At 46.8% G+C, this 19,911-nt stretch overlaps 1 protein-coding gene across 8 annotated transcripts in view; it reads right to left on the bottom strand.

Moving 5' to 3' along the window:
- CD44 (CD44 molecule (IN blood group)) overlaps positions 1–14,870 on the bottom strand; it is a 98,902-nt gene extending 84,032 nt beyond the window's left edge. For 3 of the 8 annotated variants that reach the window (XM_004446844.5, XM_004446843.5, XM_004446842.5), the window contains exon 1: positions 14,629–14,867. In XM_004446844.5, coding sequence (XP_004446901.2) covers positions 14,629–14,695 — 67 coding nt within the window. In that variant the 5' untranslated portion in view covers positions 14,696–14,867. Of the gene's footprint in view, positions 1–14,628 lie in introns of all 8 variants that reach the window. The other 5 variants (XM_023586476.3, XM_058305577.2, XM_023586473.3 and 2 more) reach the window with 4 other exon arrangements.
- Between the last annotated feature and the right edge of the window lie 5,041 nt (positions 14,871–19,911).

Genomic DNA, 19,911 nt, shown 5'->3' on the forward strand with positions numbered 1-19,911 from the left:
CTTTCAAATTCTTCTTTGTGCTCATCCAGTGTCTTCTTAATATCCTTAATCTCTTCAGCCATCTCATTCAATTTATTAAGGAGACTTGTTTTAACATCTCAGATTAGTTGTCTCAATTCCTTTATGTCATCTGTAGGTTTATCTTTTTCCTTTAATTGGGCCATCACTTCCTGTTTTGTAATTTTTTGTTGGTGTTTCCGCATCTGGCTTGCTAGATGTATTTATTCTGTGTGCAGTTTCTCCCTTTAGTTTAGTGATTTCTTATCTTTTCTCCCTTGCTGGTTGTGTAGTAGGAGCCAAGGATGTAGTTGGTGCTGTAAGCTTTGGAGGCTGAAGCTGCCCATATTGCCCCAGGAATTGATGAAGTTTCTCCCACCTTTCTCCTCTGTCTGGCGTAGGGACAGAGCTGTAGCCATGTATAATGATCCCAGTTGGTCACAAGACTGTCTAGTTACCCGGAGACACTGATGAAGCTTCACACCCCTTCCTCCCCTACTTTAGGCAGGGATGGAGCTGTAGTTTTGGTCAGCAGTCTATGCTGTGTGGGTCTAAAATTACCATAGTTGCCCAGGTAAACTGATGTATCACCAGACCCTCTCCCTACCGGGAGTGGGAATGGACCCTTTAGAGTGCCCAACAATCTAATCCCTGCGGGTGAAATATGCCTGCAGTTGCCCTGAGATAATTAGGGAGTACTGTCCCTTCCGCCCTTTATGGGGCAGGAAAAGAACTACAAATGCTCAGCAGTTCAGGCTTGTAGGCTCAAAGTACCCACCGTTGCCCAGAGAGGCAGAGGAAGCACCAGCTCTCTCCTATCCTATTGGGTGGTAGGGGTGATTCTATGGGTGCTTGGCCTTTAGGCCAAGAATACCTGTCATTGCCTGGAGAGGTTGAGGAAACACCAGCTCCCTTCTATTCTCTTAAGGCATGGGGTTGGATCCACAGGCACCCAACAGTTTAGTCCCTGTTGGCTGAAAGTACCCACCATTGTCCAGAGAGGCTGTGGAGACACCAGACCCCTCCCATCCTATTAGAGGTGGGGGTGGGTCCATAGGCACCCAATAGTCCAGTCCATGCAGGCTGAAGGTCTGCTGTTGTCCAAAAATGCTGTGGAAGTGCAGCCCCCTTCTTTCCTATTGGGGGGTGAGGGTGTATCTACAAGTACCCACCAGACCAGGCTGTGTGGGCCAAAAGCACCTTGCAGTTACCCAACAGTCAGACTTGTGCAGCCCAAAACTGTTGCCCTGAGAGGTTGAAGCAACACCAGCCCCCTCCTATCCTGCAGGGGCACAGAGGTGGAGATGGGCTCAAAGGCACTCAACTAATCTGTGTGGGCTAAAAACTCCTGCCATTGCCTGGAGAGGCTGAGGATACCCAGCTCCTCTCCTATTCTCTTCGGGTGTGGGGATACAGTTCCACATGTCCAACTATTCAGTCTCTGCCTGTGGAGAGCACTTGCACTTGCCCGGAGATCCTGGTGCAGGTCCTGCCAGTTACCTTTCTGCTGGAGGGGGTGCTGGAGCCTAGGTTAGGGCTACAGTCTGATCCTGGTGGAAAGAAGCCTGTCCCTAACTTCCCTGGATTTCAGTCTGCCAGGCTCCCCCTCATGCCGGGGGTGGAGTCAAGATGGCAGCTACCGGACTCTTTCCCACTTGGACACGTTCAGACCCTAGCTGGCTCTAGGATTATACTTTAGCCAACCGAGTCCACTAATCAGTTGCTGAAGTCAGTGACATCTGTCTCTTCCTCCACCGTTTATGGTAAATGGAGCTTTCAGCTCCAGCCACAGAAAAGCTCCTGAGGCGGCTTGTGCCCCTAGAGTAGGATGGGCACCAGCCTCTGTGGTGTGGCTTGCAGCTTCCCAGAGGTCCCTCCAGCTTCCTCCCTGCCGGAGTGGTACTGGGGTTTAGGCTAGACCTGCAATCAACCTGGGTGGAAAGAAGCTGGTCCTTACAAGCACTGTGATTTTCAGTCAGTGCTGCTTCCCCTCGTGCAGGGGGTGGAGTCAGAATGGTAGCCACCGGCTTCCCTCTGACCTGGACAGGCTCAAAGTTTAGTTGTTCCTAGGATTCTACTTCAGCCCGCCGAATCCACTAATCAGTAGCTGAAGTCGGTGCCACACCGTGTTTTCCTGCCATTTTTACTGGGGGAAATGGAACTTCAGTTCCAACCAAGGAATAGGTCCCGAGGCAGCTTGCACACCATGGGCACCGGCCTCCCGGGCGTGGAGGACTCTACTCATGATTCCTCTGTGCAGATGGGTAGTCTTCTCCTTCCACACTGTCAAGGATGTTCCAGGACACCTCTCTGGTCTCCTGGGTCCTCCAAAAGGTGCTTTAGGTAGCTCTGGGTGACCACCAACTGCCCTGTTTGAGGAGCTGATTCCAGGAGCTCTTTACTCTGGCGCCATCTTGGCTCCACCCTCCTATGGCTTGATCTTTTGACCAACAAAGCCAATTCAGGATTCAGGTGAGAGAATATTTTTCACGCCCCAGGCCCACGGCCAGACTGCACCACTGGCCTATTACCTCCACTTTAAACTTCTGGCTCATGCTTACCCTTCCATGGGTTGCTGTCCTCTCCCTTCTCTCTGTCCATTCTTCTTTTCTACCTTCAAGCCATTCTCAAATTCCACTTCTTCAAGAGAATGGAAGCCTTCCCATACAATTGCAGCTCGTGGTGATGTTTGCATTTCTAGACTTCCTGGCACTCAATTATATGCTGTCTTGTATACTTCTCTTCCCTCTTTTATCTTTCCTCCCACCAAACTGTAGGCTTTCTGAGGTCAGACACTAGATCTTCTACTTCCCTCACTTCTTTCCACAGTGCCAATCACATAATATATATTCAATTAATTGAATTGTGAGTTTATCACCTGGGGAAATAGAGGCAACCATTAAGGGAAGGACCTTGTCCACAGTAAGCCTGTGACTAATGAGAGAAATGCTAAACCTCTGCTGGCTATGTGTGGGTTCTCACTTCCACTGGAACACTGGATCTACGGGATTTGCCAGAGAAATAGATGACTGAACCACAGTCAGCAATAATTGAGGGCATTTCATATGATATGAGCACTGAACTCATTTGGCATTTTTTTTCAACTTCTTGTCAGCATATTCCAAACAGCTGTGGAATGGGCACAACAAGAACCAAGGACTTTGGTGCCTATTAAAAGGTCAGAATCCAGACATGGGATCTGCCTCTCATCCACTTAGGCAAACTCTTAAGTATTACAGTCTTCATGACTTCCTTTTATTCCCTCTGAGCAGATCTCAGTAAAAGGAGTAACTCACCATCCCAAAGGCTTGCATTGCTCAGTTCCTTGGTTGGTTGAATTTTTGTTGTTTCCCCTGCCCCCTTCTTTTCATTATGGAAGTTGTGGGTTTATAGGAAAATTATGCATAAAATACTGGGTTCCCAAATATTGCTTTGTTTTCGGTTACCATGGCCACTCTAGTTTTCCATAAGATACTATAGCTTGCCCTCTAGGTGCTGCTTTGACTGAATGTTGTGGCTCATTTTGTACCATGTTGCAGGGTTCTTTTGAGGAAAGCCCAGATATCAAAGTTGCTCATGGAGCATTGAGAATGAAGGTTACAATCTTATCTTTTCTTCAGTGACTGGCTTTTCTTGCCACTTAAAGTGATGTTTTTTAAAAGCACAGTTTAAAGGCAAAGGTATTTCTTAGATCTTGAAAATAATCCCAGGACTCACTTCCTTTAGTTTTAGCTATGTGACTGGGACACATTGCTAACTTCCCAGGCCTAAGCATCTTCATCTGCCCCTTCCAACTGGTTGAGGAGATTCGGTAGAGTACAATGGGCAAAACAGCTTATTCCTAAGACTCACTCTTGCCCATTAGGTCCATTTGCTTATTTCTGGTGGGGATAAATAATAAACTTTTGATATTTTTCACAAACAAGGCATTACATTATTTCTGGCACCAAATTATAATAGTACTATTTTTTCCAGTAAGTCATATAAGGCTTAGGTGTTTCTGGGCCCACAAAGTCATAGATTAATAGAACTTGAGGTCAGAAAAATACTTTATAGACCAAATAGAATCCAATGCTCTCATTTTACAGATAGGAAAATGGAGGAAAATAGGGTGAAATAGTTTGTTTGACATCACACATTGAGTCAGTGACAGCAAGTACCTAAAATAATAGCTTCTATTGTTGGGGTGCCTTCTCTGTACCCCAAGACATTTTTCAGTAGACACTATGTACTAAACATTGCTCTAGACATTCAACACATGCAGGTGTCCAAGTTCATGCTGCTCAAAGTGACAGAGAGAGAGGAACAAACTGAAGTCTTGTTTCATAACCTTTACTCCTTCAAGACTGCCTTCTCCAAAACGAAATCCCCTTATTCCCATTACAACCCACTGAATACCTAGATATGTGAAAGTGATTTCTAGTCTGCAATGTTTTTAAACATTGAATGAAAGAACAAAAAACTTCTTCTTTTATTTTAACTTAGTGGCCGAAACATCTTTTCTGAGTATTTTTGGGAACGCGATTTTGAGGCTGGGGGTTCTTTACACCTGAGGACAGAACTGGAAATAAATGCTGAGGAACAGAAGCAGACAGACCAATTGGGAAACAAGATCCCAGTCTTTCTGAAAAAAGGACAAAACCAAATGAACTCTGAAGCTCCCCATGTAGGACATGTCAATTTTCAAGGAAGATACACTCCAACTGGAGATAAGGTAGAAAAATGCAACTTTGAGGAGGTTTGAGGATCTCTACAGGAAGCACTAGAAAACAATTAGGCTTCTATAGACCAGAAAGACAAAAAAGGATGAAAATGTATTAGCCAGACCCTATAAAAATGACAAAAGGTAATGGTGAAGGTGGCCTTGCTCATCAAGTCTAAAAATTCCATTTATTTAGCCAGCCATCTAAGTATTTATTGAGCACTAAACTTGGGGCACTGGGAGCTGAGAACTGGGGGCTGTAGTGGGTATTAAAATGTACATAAGGCATGGGATTTTCCCTAAGGAGCTCATATGCCCACTGGAGAAAGAACCCATGACTTAAACACAACTAAGAAGCATCCCTTGAACTTCCTCCTTTTCTTTTTAAATGGGGATATGTTTGTGGGGTTTTTACGAATTATCCATGGAAACAACTAATAAACTTTAGGGGGAAAGTAAAAGCCACTTAGGGAAATCTGCAGGGATGTACCTGACCTCTAAGGCTGATATAATGAAAACAATTAGTCCCACCACAGAGGATGGACTAAGACAGGAGATTTAAATGGCAACTCAACTTCTTACTCCAAACTCTCATCTCCATCTGCACCTGCATGGCCAGCACTCTTTGGGGTTACCTAAACACTTGTCTTCCCCTAGCAGGGGATTATGGAACCTACATCTCACTGAGTGGCAGGGTTGACTTGGTGCCATCACCTGGCCTCCTGTAGGCTGTAAAATGTAGCTCAACCCCCTTGGACTTCTGCTTTTTGTCCAAAAATGCTCAGCGATGGTAACACTTGTGATTGGTATATAATAGATACTCATTTAATATTTTTGGAGTACACGAATACTGGAGCTAGGGACCTGGGCAGAACCAACCTTCTCAGGCAGTAAACTGAGAACTGGCTTTATCAAATTGCCAATTTCTGATTTCTTCTTGACATCTTAATTTGCATAATTGCAAACAATGTGGAGAGGCTTTACTATCATCATTGTGATATCTCAGTGGGTTCTCTTTGATAGGCAGAGTAGAAAAAGATGCTGCTTAGTTCCATAACATATGTGAGCCCTTCTAGAAGGCATTGCAGACTGACACTAAGTGCAAAGGGATGTATGAAACTAAATCAGATGGGAAATCTGATGCGTCTTACCCTAAGGCTAAACGTCTGAGTCCCTTCCTGTGCCAACTGAGATGTCCCCAAGGGGTTTTGCCTCCTCTCTTCTTTGGGTGACTTGTTTTTCAGCCAAGGACACCCAGAAGAAATTGCTCCCTTGATAAGACAGTCACCTCTTGGGGCAGAGGTCAGGACATCTGGTTGGGGTTGGGACTGGGAAGAAGGGCTGCAACATGCTTCTGGATTTTGCTAAATTCCCTGTACCCTGGATGAGGGTAGCCCTACTCCTGATGGTCTCCTCTCTCAGAGCTCCCTCCCTCCCTCATCAATTCCGACTGGTAAAGAGAAGGTTCCAGGGAACCAAGCTAAGGGCAAACATTTTGCTGCTATTTGTTTGGCTCATGTGCCACAAGCCAAAGTCCTCGATAAATGGAGAACTACCAGTCACAGAACTTTATCTTTCATCCAGGAGATAAATAATGAAGGAATAATGAAAAAAACCACTCATTTCACCATCCTTTTCATACCTACCCCCTCTCCAACTTCCCATTACACAGAGGAGAGCAGAGCTTCTATTGAAGGGTTGGAATGAATGAGCTGCTCAGAATATGACTGGAAAGAAGTTTTAGTTACAACTTCTTTCTCCTTAATTTTTACAATTCCAGCTCCCTTCTAGGATACAGTTTTTTGTTGTTGTTTATAGAAAAATAATGCATACAATATAGAGTTCCCATAAACCAACCTATTATTAACACGTTGGTGCTACATTCGTTATAATTCATGAAATAACATTTTTATAATTGTACTATTAACTATTGACAATGGTTTAACTTAGGGTCCACAGTGTTGTACAATACAATATTTTTGAAAATTTTTGTTCTAGTAACACATAACCTAAGATTTCCCCTTTTAACCACATTCAGATATATAACTCAGAGCTATTAATTACATTCACAATATTGTGACACTGCAGTACTATCCATTACCAAAACTTTTCCACCAACCCACATAGAAACTCTGTACAGTTTAAGCGGATAAATGGTATTAAAAAAAAGAAGGCAGGGAGCTGGTGTAGCTCAGTGGTTGAGTGCCAGCTTCCCACATTTGAGGTCCCAGGTTCAATACCGGCCCTGGTAACCTCAAAAAAAAAAAAAAAAAAAGGAAGGCAAAAATAGCTCTGTGGACTTTATGACCCTACCCTACCCACAACCAAATTCCCAAATGAAGATAATGAAAACAACCAGAGTACTACAGAGTATACACATTCAGGTGTCTGGGGCTCCCCAGCATCTTAATATACCAAGGTCAGAGCTGTAACATAGTGATCGGGAGCATGAACTCTGAAGCCGATTCCCTGGGTTTGGGTCCCAGTTCCTTCACTTACCAGCAGTGGGGACTTGGGCCAGTTGCTTAAATTCTCTGTGCCTAAATATCAAAGAGGGAATAGGATATAATAGCAACTCCTTCATAAATTTGGTGTATGGATTAAATGACTAAATATATAGGAAATGATTAGAACAAAAGCTGGCACATCCTTGGCACTATAGAATGCTTGCTATTTTTTGCTAACAGTTGATGTCAAAAACATGTAACAAGAGCCAAAGAAGCAAACACAAAAGGTATGAGAGCTCTACCTCCCAAGAAAGGTTGTAGGGAAGAAAGATGAACTTTCTGGCACCTCCAAAGGGGACTTGCAATGACCCCACAGCAAATGCTCACAATTACTGTCCTATAGAAATAATCTCTGTCCCCCCTAGAGTGTTGCGATTAACCTTGATTCTCAAAAAACCTGAAGACTCTGGGAAGATTTGGGGGCAGGAGTCTTGCAAATCCCCTCCTTGGATGACTCAGCCGCTCCATGCTCACCGGGAATCTGAGGCAGCAATGCCGCGGCCTGTCTGCCCACACCTGCAGTTAAGGACAACTTGCCATGAAATCCTGAACTTGGGGAGATCTGGCTCGTGCGGTGAGGTTCTCCCCGACCCCTGCATACCATTCCCTCATTCTGTGACTGACCCTTCATCTCTGAATCTCACGGGACAAAAGATCCAGGGGCAAGCAAGACCTGCCTCAGTTGTAGGCAATTGCAGACTTTGCAAGTGAGCTCTGCAGAAAGAAAGCACAGTCCACGACTGCCAGCGGAGCCCCCAGTCTGACGTCAGGCTACCCTGGAGACTTTCCCCTGAAGGGGATGCAGAAGGGCTGGACTGGATGGCAGCTTGGTAATTAGCCAAAGAGCCCCACGGAAAAGGCAAGAGTCATCTGTGACACACTTCTGCTTTCCCCCCGGCTGTCACCACCCTACCAGTGGCAGGCATGGGGCGACAGAGGGGCACGGGCCTCTCACCCAAGGATTCCAACCTCAGGTCAGTATCTCCAAAATAATGACACCTCCAAGTGGGCCACTGCCAGGGAGTATTTTATTTTGAGGCTGACATTTGGGGGTTGGCATTATCATCCTTTTTCAGCCCTTAGACAAACATCCCCAGCCATAGCCAGCAACCACCAAAGCCACAAATAGACAGCTGTGGGCAGATCAGTGTCAGGCCTGCAGTGGGCAGTTGACTGGCCAGGCACCCTCCTCAGGTCCGCCCCAACCAAGGCCATTGTTATCATATACACATCAAGGTATATGCATCTTAGACATACTCTTCACATGTTTCCCTTATACCATTATTCTGGCATTTCTATATTCTAGATATTTTTTTCCATTTCAACCCTTACTGGTAACTACTATAGGCCAACATGAGAAGCTGCAACCACAAAACGAAATGAGATGTGACCCCTAAGTCAGAAGTCTCCCACCGTGGATCCTCTTATATTTTTTAACGTAACATGTTGTATGATCTATGTATCTTTAAAAAAATAAACACATAAAATCTAAAAAAAAAAAAAGACAGATAAGAGAAGGCACCGTTTAAAGCAGTTTTTTCTCCCGCTGAGGGGTGTGAAAGTCATTAGCACGCCTTGGCACTACAACTCGAAACAAAAGAAGGCAGCCCTGCACGGTTTTACGATGTTACATGAAGCTTAATGCCGTCTGCTGAGAACAACGTATGGGAAGCAACCCTACAGTGTCAGAGAAGAGGTTCCTGGGATGGCCACCCTCCTACTAGACCAGGGATTCTCAACTGGGGGCATTTTTGCCCTCCAGGGAACATCTGGAGGCCTTTGGATTGTCACAACCCCGGAGGAGGGTTTGCTACTGGAATCTAGTGTGCAGAAACCAGGGGTGCTGCTAAACGTCCTACAAAGCCCAGGGCAAGCCCCTCCCCCACCCCAACAAAGAATTATCCAGCTCAAAACATCCATCGTGCTGAGATGAAGAAACCTTATCCTAGACGGCGGGTGGCTCAGGAGCAAGGACTGTATCTTCCTGAAAACTTGAATTTCCAGTACCTAACTACTTGCTGCACTGAACAGGCAGCACATAAATTTTGCTGAATAAATTGTCTAGGTAATCAACTTATCAAAAAGTAAGTAAAAAATAGCGGCTCACATAAATACACACACCCTTTTCTTATTCCCTCTTATTCACCGGTGAATTCAAGTCTTAGCTTGCACGTACTGCCACCTCCTCCCTGACGCTTTCGTTGATTGCTCCAGTCCTCCTTGCTTTGCCTCACTCTGCAATTTTACTGGCCTTATCATCTACTCTGACCCAGCCATCTCTCAATTGTCTTGTATTATAATGTGGAAACATGAGCTTTAGTGTACGGCCCACATCTCATACTTTCAGTTCTCCTGTAGAACGCAACACAATGTGGGGCCTACAGAAGACACATTATAAATGCCTGGTGATTGATCAACAAAACCCACAACATGTGCAGACACATGAATTCAGGTGCATATATACTCACAAGCACATCCACAACTTGTGTGTGTCCTGCTTTGGCAAGCAAGGATCAAATGTGTGGCTTTTTCTACTACATTACATGCTGGGGTGATCGAAAAGGGAGAGAAGAGAAATGGGAAACGTTTCCCTCTAGAGTACACATTTTCTGAACCAAGCATTTGTTTACTTTGACACTAGACAATTCAAGAGTTGTAAAGGTGTGGATTTATTTCTGTAAAAAGCCTTCCAAAACTTTGGACTTCCAATCACATGAAGCTAGGCATTTATTTGCAGAAAAAAATATATAAACATTTTGTCAAAATATATACTTTGCAGCTGTTGGGAGAGTAATTGAATATCTGAAATGCTAATTGTCTCAGAAAATTCATACTCCACAATCACCATGCTCAGGCTGCAGGACCACAAACGGTAGAAGGCACCTCTTCCATTACTTTGACGAATCGGGCTGGAGTTACCTTGTTGGAGGTTGCACATTAAAGAAAAATTTCAAGAGTGCCATGCGAGTGAAAAGTGGGGTTCAACTGTAAGGCAGAAGGTACCAGCAATCCTGGTAATTCTAAAGAGCATTTGCATCCTTCCCATTCAAGCAGGGCACAAAGGAAATTGAGTCATCGGTTGGTTTCTCACTGTGCAAATCCCCAGAATTTCTCTCTGAGGCAAAAAAGATCCCCTTTGAAAATTACCCGTTGCCGGCACCATCTGCCATCTGCTCTGGCTCGTTCTTTCACAAGAGCCACTTCCCTTTCATGGCCCGGGTGGAGTCAACGAAAACGGAGGTGCTGGGGAAACACAACGGCCGTCCCAGCCCCAGCCAGGAGCGGGGGAGGAGCCAGAGCCGCCCTCCCACCAGCAATTCTCCATCAAGGGACCCTGGCCTGGACCCACCTGCCACCACAGGCTGATCTGAAACCTCTTCTGGGGGACCACGTGTCACCTAGAGCTGTGCATTGTGTTTCATTGTGTCTCAGTTCAGTTGACTTCTGCAGAGAACCACATCTGCACTGTTCTGACCTTCCAGACTTTTCCCCGGGGGTGGCACACACTCCCCTATACACTTAGTGTTCCCCATGAACACGTGCTGAGGGGGCTTTCCAGGTCAGTGTCTCCGAAACGTTTGCTGCGCCGACTGGAGAGGCTCTGCGTGGGACCTATTTCTCTATTTTCGGGCAGAGGTCATTGTCCTAATTTGTCTCTCAGACAAGGCCCAGCCTCTCCCTGGTGTCCAAGCCTGACAATGGCAGCACGGCTAGAAGGGCAGCTGGACTCTGATAAGGGAATTGTCTTGCTTTAGTCATAACTAACTAGGCTGGCATCTCTGACAGCTGCAGCAAAGCCTGGAGGCAGGGCAGGGCAGGGCAGGACTGGGCAGGGCAGCCAGAGGGGGTGAGAGGAGCCATTCATGCCAGGTTTCCCCTCTCGCTGGGTGCAGGGGAGAACCACACTCGGCTACTCGTGGCAGAGTAATGCACTGAAGGGGCTCAGGTCCTGGAGTCCAGCAGGCATGCTGGGCATCCCAGCTCCACCACTTCCTAGCTGGGTGGCCTTGGGCACGTGATGCCATCTCCCTGCTCCTCCATGTCTTCATCTACAGAATGGAGTGAGGAGAGCACTAACTGTGCAGGGCCAGGCTTGTGTAAGGTAACCTTCGCTAACTGCTTGGCTTGACACCTGGATCTACGCTTGGTGCTCAGTAGATGCTTACATCCCATCTCCTGGGGACTTAGGACCCTGCTTTGCACACAGTGCTGGGACAGTGCCAGGCTTTTCAAAATAGGGTACTTCTAACCCCCAGGGATCTGGTGATATTCCAGAAGGGACTGGAAGCCCCAGGAAAACACAGAGAATCTTCCTCCAATATCAACTCTGCTTTATGGTAAGAAATACATATCATCAACCTGACAGTAAACCCAAACAAAACACAAAACTGTACTGAGTGCTTAAGACAAATAAGACATGAAAAGAATATTGTTACACCAGACCACGCCCTCCCCACCCACTGCACAGCAGGGAGAGGGAGCGCATTATGGTCCTTCTCCTCCATAAGGGTATTTCAGAGACCCCTCCTCAGGAGAGGGGGGCTCTGGCCCCAGCTGAGAGTGGGGATGTCCCTCCTCCCTCTCTTTCTGGGCCTGCTTCCTCCTCAGTAGAAAGAAGGGATTTTTCTCAAGGATCCTTGGACTCCCTGACTCTGAGTCCATCACTATGAGTCAGGAAATATTTCTTAAATGAATGGAAGGGGATCTGTCATGAACTAAGAATTTTAGGCTGTCCAGTATCCCCTCCTGCATGGGACAATTTGGAAGAAAATGGAACCTTTTCCTACTGGCTGCCAGCTTCAAACGCTCTTGGTTCTGGGCCTTTGTGGGAGTAGATGTCCAATGTGTACCTGGGGAATAACTGATTTATTTAATGCTAACCTCAGCGTGATGGAGATTTGCTCCTTGTTTCTTCGCCTGGGAAAAGACAGATGAAGCCCTAACGCCCAGCAAGAGGAGGAGTCACCAAGACTCAATGGAAGCAGAAAGGGGGCTGCGGCCCCTGTCCCCCCCCCCCCCCGGGCTCCAGATGCACCCCTCTTTCTCAACACAAGGGGCACAATTCCCTAGCAAGACCTCAAGCCCACAGGGGTAAGGAAGGGACGCCTTCACAAGGCTCCCCCTGCCTGCCCCTCACCCAAGGCAACGTTCTTCCTCCCACACAGGATACCTAGTTCAACCACCTGCTCTCCAACTCCGAGCTTTTGTGTCCACTGTTGCTGAATTGCATTTGGCCATTTCTCCTCTTCTTGCTTTCCAGTTCAAAGATGGACGCGTCACTCCTTCCCAAAGCCTTGCCCCTTCCCAAGTTTCCTCATTGTCTCCCAAAACCCGCCACTCCCCAGAGTGGGCCAACGGCAGTGCCCTTCCTTCCCCACTCCTCTGCCTCCTGCCCCCTCGGCTGCCCAGCCACGGGCCCCCGTGAAATCACGTCTCCTTTCTCAGTCTCCATTCCTTCCAAACAACTTTACGAGCACATGAAAGCCAAGGTCGACGCAGTTATTGCTACTGGAACTTCATTGTGCTTCCTCCGAATGACGCAGCCCAAAGGGACCCACGTGTGCTGCTGGTCTCTGGGAGAATCTCTAGGGCCAGGGTGGTGCCTGGACATTTGGAGGTGGGACCCTTTAGATAAGTCAGGGAGACGAGACTGGAAGAGTCAGGAGTCAGAATCCTCCGAGACAAAGCACAAGACTTCCCCAGCAGGTAACCCGAAGGTAAACTCCCCTCGAGGCCATGGGACCTCCGCAGTGTCGCATCTCTGAAGCCAGGCCCAGGTCTCTGCCCAGGTCGAGTCTCTCTCCTCTCCTACCCTGAGCATTCCTGCCTTTCAAGGGCCCATGGGACCTCCAGTTCCCTTCAGAAGCGTCTTCCTACAATACTTTCTGAGTTTGTCCATCTCACACAATCTAACATTTTCCAACAAAGCACAGGTTTTGGAACTCAGCGGACCTGGGTTCAAATCCAACTCCACTCCTTCTGGCTGTTGTGAACACCGACACATCACCTAACATTTCTGAGCCTCAGTTTCCCTCCTGCAAAGTGGGCCTAAAACTGGACTCTTCCCATTGGGTCATTGTGAGGGTGAAATGCAATCATGCATGTGAATGACTTAGCACAGTGCCTGGGACAGCCAAAGCTTCCAGTAAAGGTGGCTAAGCTGTTTTATTATTGTTGTTGTTGTTGTTGTTGTTGTTGTTTCAGGACTCAAAATCCTGGATCACCACCTCTCCTCAGTCTAAAGTACCACGGAAGGACTGTGTCTTTTGTCTTTTACTTTCTTGGAACCTCAAGAACTGGGTTTAATAAATATTTGCCAAGTAGAATTAACCATTGGCTGAGCTGCCATAATGACCCAGCTGGCACTCCTTAAAAGAAAAATTAATTTTTCAAGCGATAAGCAAATCAACCATGTATCTGCACATATATAGACAAAGAAAGGGAGTCCTTGGAGTTCAGGCCGGCGAGAACACTTCACACTCACAACCCCTCCCTTCCTCGGCCACTGAAACGCACAACTCCTGCCTGGCCAGGGCACTGGCAGCCCCAGCGCCAGAGTCTCTGATTCCACCCTAGTGCTCTAACTCCACTCCGCCCTGTTAAGGTTCATATTCCCTGTTTAGAGTTCCCCAAACTAACTAGCAGAAACAGGAGGCTGCAAGCATTTAACAGCTCACCCAGGCTTTCTCTCCGCTACTCACTTCCCCAGCCCCAGGCGGGCACTTCTGGGAGCTCTGGGACCTGGGGGCTGAGCCCTTACAAGTTCCCAAAAGCTCTGGAGTCCACAGTGACTAAAGCTGACTGTAAGATCTTTAGAGCCCTGACACAGCAGGGAGCTGCAGGGATCTAGGGCTCCTTTCTGGAAAGCTCCCTGCCACCAGCGCTCTCCTGTGCAAATGTGACCACCTTACCAAAACCCCTGCTCCTCCTGCCTTAGACCCTGGCCCACCCTTGTTTCAGTCTCTGCCTGTTGCGGGCCTCTAACCCGGACCCAGTCCCAGCTCCCACCCCAGCCCCTATGCCAGCCCCTCCTCCAGCCCCTACCCCAGTCCCAGTTCTTGCCCTGGCAGGCCACACACAGCTCAGCCCGGGCTCCCAGCGCCCTTGGGCACAGAAGACCTTAGCCCAGACACCAGCCGCGCACTTCCAGGAGTACAGTTAATTTCTGCCATGTGCTTCGGCTTCTAGCGACCTCACCCAAAACTGCGCGCAGGCAGCCTGCCCAGCAAACTTTCTGCTCTCTTTCTCTTTCCTTTCAACAAAACGGTGCTTCCCACGAGTAAACGCGCCAACAGCTTAGCGCACATTCCAGCCCTGCTTTCCTTAACCAAATCCAAGTCCGGTCCCCCAGGGCCAACTCAGGGTCGGTGCCGGGCACTCCTGGCTCCCCCTCCCGCTGCCCCCGCTTCAGCGGGCACTCACCGATCTGTGCCAGGCTCAGCTGCAAAAGGAACAGTCCCCAGGCTGCGCGCCACCAGAAGGTGTCCATGGTGTCCGAGCGAACCGCGAGCGCAGGCGAGGGGAGCTGCAGGGTCCCGGCGCGCGAGGCTGGGGCCGGCGGAGGACGGGGCAAGGAGGGCGGACGGAACCTGTCCGAGGCTGGGGGTCCGGATGGGCAATGAGGCCGCCTCGGAAGTTGGCTGCAGTTTTTATTCAGAGGGTTGAGTGACCTAAGAGGGAGGGAGCGAGCGAAGGACACACCCAAGCGAGGGGGCTGTGACTAAGCAGAGGTTTAAAGACGTACCAGCCCTCCTCGGCGCTGGCCCCTTCATCCCCGCCCCGTTTCCTAGGGGGGGCTGTACATCAGGGCTGCCTCTGCGGGCACCGGGTGGGCCGCGGGGTTCTCTTCAGTCCGAGTGTCCCCGCCGCCGGGACCCTTCGGCTTTCTTTTCCTGGTCAGGTGATGGCGGCCCAAGGACCGAGGATGACTGCGTCCTAAAACTTTGCGCGATAGGTTCAACCTCAGGCCTCTCCTCTCTGCGAAGTTTCTCTCTGAACCTTCTGGGTAATGATTCTGGGGTTCACAGGCAGCAGAATATCCTGGAAGAGGTGCTGCACTGGGTGATGGTGCTTCCCTCCCAAGGGGAGGGGAGCAGGGGGTTGTGATAGCCCTGGGGAGGGAGGGAGCGCACATCTGCTTCCCCTGGAAGAGCAGCGAAGGGCCCGTCACTCAGGTGGATTTTTGCTCAGGGAAAGCTAGTGATGGCCAACCATGGGGCTGAAAAGTTGGCTCCACCAACCCATGAGTTTATCCTCCAGCCTACCCATCCACCCATCTTTCCTTATGTAAGCTCCGTGCACACACATCTGTCCATCCTCCCATCCATTCATTATCCACTCACACATCTTTTCCACATTCTTTCAACTACTCAGATATTTATTCACCATTTTTCTTCCATCCATTTACACAACTGCACATCTTTCATTTATCCATCCACCCAACCATATCCATCCATCATCCTCCCGTACATTTTCTCATCCATCCTTCCAAACATCTTTTTTATAAATTATCTCTTCATAAACCCACAGCCTGCCAGTCGCATATCTAGGTATATAGTCTATCCATCCATTATCCACTTATTGTACTTGTTACCCATCCTTTCATCCATCTACACATGCATCCATTCTTGCTTTCTCCCCTTCATACTCCTGTCTATCTCCTTACCTTCAACTATCCCATCCAACAAATCTCAAAGAGCGGAGGTGATTGTCATAGTCTTCAGAGGAGCCATGTTGAGTTTGAAAACTCATATTTCACTTTATAATTACATATACATCTAGCAGGTACTATGATTTAATATTTGGAAATCAAAAGCAGTATTTTTTAAAAGATTTATTTATTTCTCCCCACGCTTGCTGTCTGCTTGTTTTCTTTATAGCAGGCACCGGGAACCAAACCCAGAGCCTCCCATGTGGGAGGGAGGCACCTAATCACTTGAGCCACCTCTGCTCCCCACTATTTATTTTTAAGGTGAACTGTTGAAAGTAAAGCTGAATGGACTTCTTGCCTGGTACACACAGAAAATGGTAATGATTATCTGTGGCTGGGACATGACCCTGAGAAGACCATGCTAGAATTTCTGGGGAAATTTTTGTTACCTGTTGAGAGAAATGGAAAGTTGGGAGAAAAATGCACCCTGGCCTCTGCCCATCCATCCATTTGCCAAGGAAGTACTGAGTGCCCAAAAGTATCAAGATACTCAATCCCTGGACCTTTGTTCAGGGGCCTCAGACTCAGGTCAGGAATCAGACTCATGAACAGCCTGTCACATGGTGTGGTATGTGCTGCAAAATATGTGTGTGTAGAATGCCATAGACTTAGAGAAAGGAATCATAACCTTTCCTGGAAATGCCAGGGAGTTTCACAGGTCTCAAAGGAGGAGTAGGAATTCTTCAGATGATACTGCAGGGACAAGGCATTCAGAGGCAATCCTCTGTAGTAATGAATAGCAAGAATTCAGTAGCCAGAATGCCTGGACCAAACATGGCAAGGATGCTTACTAGTTGTAAGACCTTGAACAAGATCTCCCTGTGCCTCAATTTCCTCATGTATAAAACGGGGTAATAATAGTATCTGTTACATAGAATTCTTATGGCCATCAAATGAATCAAAAGCACTGTATATAGAAAGCACTATGCAGGTGTTTTCTATTACTAATAATAGCAAAATTGAGTGTGTGCATGGAAAAGTCAAAGAGCATGGATTGTTCAGAGAACAGAGTGCAGTTTAGAATGACTAGAGCATTAGATCAGATGAAGAGGTTGGAAGGGCAACGGCAAAACAGTACACAAAAGAGGTAGGCAGAGCAGGCTGTAAGCTCTGCCTGGGAGTTTGAACTTGATCTTTTAAGTGGGGAGCCCTTTTGCATTCTTCTCAAGGGTGTTTGAGGCTGAAACCCACCATCTGGACCACCTGGTGGCTGACATTCCAGGACTCGAGGGGTTGCCAGTGTGAAATGAAGACAGTGCCCTTGGATCCCCACCCAAAGAGCAGGCACTTTGGAAGGTGCTGCCAGTAGCAGGAAAGAGTTGGCCTTGCCATTATGACCAATAGGACATTTTCCTCAAACAACTGGCTAACCACTGATAAACCAACCCTGGGGGCTTCCATGGACAAGAGATATGACTAGGAGTGCCTTGGGCACCTCAAGTTACCTCCAGGGATTTCATCTTTCTTTTTCTGGTGGGGTAGATATTAATTAGAAACAATATTTCTCTTATTGTGTTTCATGAAACTTCAGGTTCCCAGGAGGTCCTTCACAGACTGACATAAAGGTCAGAGTGGGCTTTGCCTCCACCGCCCCTGCTCCCATCCCAACCATCTCCAAAGTTCCACTTGTTTCTGTTTTATATACTACAGTACAGTGTGAGATTTCAAGATTTGCAAAGGATTTTAATCTTTTTTTTTTAAATGTAAAACCACTCAACTAGACCCTTTAGAACCCTGGTCCTTTCTGCATTACTAAAAACAGGTATGAGAGTTCTTTGCATGCAAATTCTAGGGATTGTAATTAGGATCATTCTCCCAGGGGGAATAGTTTGCCTACCTGCTTCCCGATAGTTTAGTGAGGGACTGATGTTGTTTGCCCCCATGCCACAAATGACTCATTTCTAATAATCAATGTGGTTACTTGTTGAGTCAGGGCCGAAGCATCACACACTCCCTTGCTGTCCTTTGAACATCTCTAACGTTAAACTCCTGAAAGTTATGCATTTTAGTTTTTACAATATTTGTTGTGTGTTGTGACAGAGACCTTTCTAAACCAAGCCATGGGATGTGGGAAACTGGAAAAAAGAACTTAAATTGATATCAGTCAACATGAATCCCATTGTTTGGAAAGAATCCAGAATATGATCAGCAGCCTTGGACTGAGAAAGCCCAGGTCTGAGCACTGGCTCTCCCCCTTATCAGCCAGATGACCCTACTCAGATCACTTAACCTCTAGGAGTTTCAGTTATCTCATCCACAAAATGGGGTTAATAAAACCTTTCTCACGGTTTGCTTCAAGACTTTACTAGGGTGCCTGCCTCATAGTGGGATCTCAATGACCCAATACCCTTTAAGCTCCACAAGGACAGGGACATATCTGTCTTAGGCAACAGGACATCCTCAGCTCTCAGTGCCTAGACTATGTCAAGAGCTCTGTCAGTAAGCGTTATAGAACTGCATGAACAGCCATTGTGCCTTGTCCTCCCTCCACACTTTAGATGGTTTTCTCAGGAATCCCGTGAGCTAATAGGAGGAAGCACTTAAGTACCTTGACAATTTCTAGACAAAAGCAACCAGCAGTATCATCTCTGGGGTGACTGCCTTAGGAAGGCCCCTTGGAGCCAGAACACAGCTCACTCTGGCAGATTAGGGTGTTTTTTTGGTTGTTTTTCTTTTTGCTAAAATATTGGGGCATGATGATTTCTGACGAGTAATAAATGTGTTCCACTTGAACAAGCCAAAAGTCAAATCTAAACCAAATGTGAGCAGAAGGGTATGGAGTGAGGCTGGAAGACACAAGACTGAATCATGGAATGCAAGGTTATAAATACAGCAGAAGGCCATGGACTTTTTTAAAGAGACAATATTCAGTTCCTTCACAGTGCTACTTCTCAGAAAAGGAGCAATTTAGCATAGTAAAGAAAAAGCGTCAATCCAGTTAAACTTTAACCCAAAAAGAAATCCATTCTTAGTTCACACTCATAGTGTGAATTGTACACATACCAAGAGCAGTTGTGAAAAAGCTCTCATGAAATAATTATTGGTGAAGTCTAAATAAATCAGTAACTTGGGAAACTATCTTCAAGATAAATGACTGAACCTTTAGGATTACTGAGTCTCAATTATGGTAAATAAAGTAGCCGGTGGGGTTGCTGCACCCTGGAAATGCCAAGGGGACAAGGTGTCTCTAGGTTCTAGATATATCCATTTCAGTTCCAAAATGGGTTTTACACTAGTCTCTGGAAGGTAAAAGTGTGCACAAATCAGATAAAAATCCTACAATTGAATGGTAACTAATGTAGAAATGTGGATTCTTGAAGATGAAATCTGATTTAATGGTGTGTGACTTCATGTAGGCAGGCTAAATGGGAGAAGACAAGTGTCATAGGGAGAGAGTCTATGTCTTATGTATATTGTTTAAAAGATATTTAACTGTATTCCTTTCAAGTACATATAGTTACTAAAATTCTTATATATTCATCACTTTCTCACTTCATACAAAGTGGTTTGCTACACATCTACTAGAAGATTTTAAGAAATCGGCATTAATGAACATTAACTCATGATTTGTGCTGGTCATATCTATGGTTGGTATCTAAATGGTGGCTAATAAATACTCTTGGGGTTGTCTGAAAATTGTTCTTCTCATTCATTCACTACATGCCTTCTATGTACTGAGCAAAATTTAAACATTCTTGGTTCTGTAATTATTAGTCATCACCACCACTGCCGTCGCCACCATCTCCACCATCATCACCACTCCTATCACCACTACAACTCCCACCTCCACCATCACCAACATGACCATCACCACCACTCTTATCACTGCTATGACAGCCAAGATCACCCCCATCACTGCCATCACCACCATCACTATCACCACCGCTATGACAATCACCATCACCACCACCACCATCACCACCACCACTATCACCATCATCACCACAACCACAACCATCATCATCATAGCTAACAGCCAGAACTTACTACAAGCC

Source organism: Dasypus novemcinctus, chromosome 10 (genome assembly GCF_030445035.2).
Source record: "Dasypus novemcinctus isolate mDasNov1 chromosome 10, mDasNov1.1.hap2, whole genome shotgun sequence".
Taxonomy (NCBI): domain Eukaryota; kingdom Metazoa; phylum Chordata; class Mammalia; order Cingulata; family Dasypodidae; genus Dasypus; species Dasypus novemcinctus.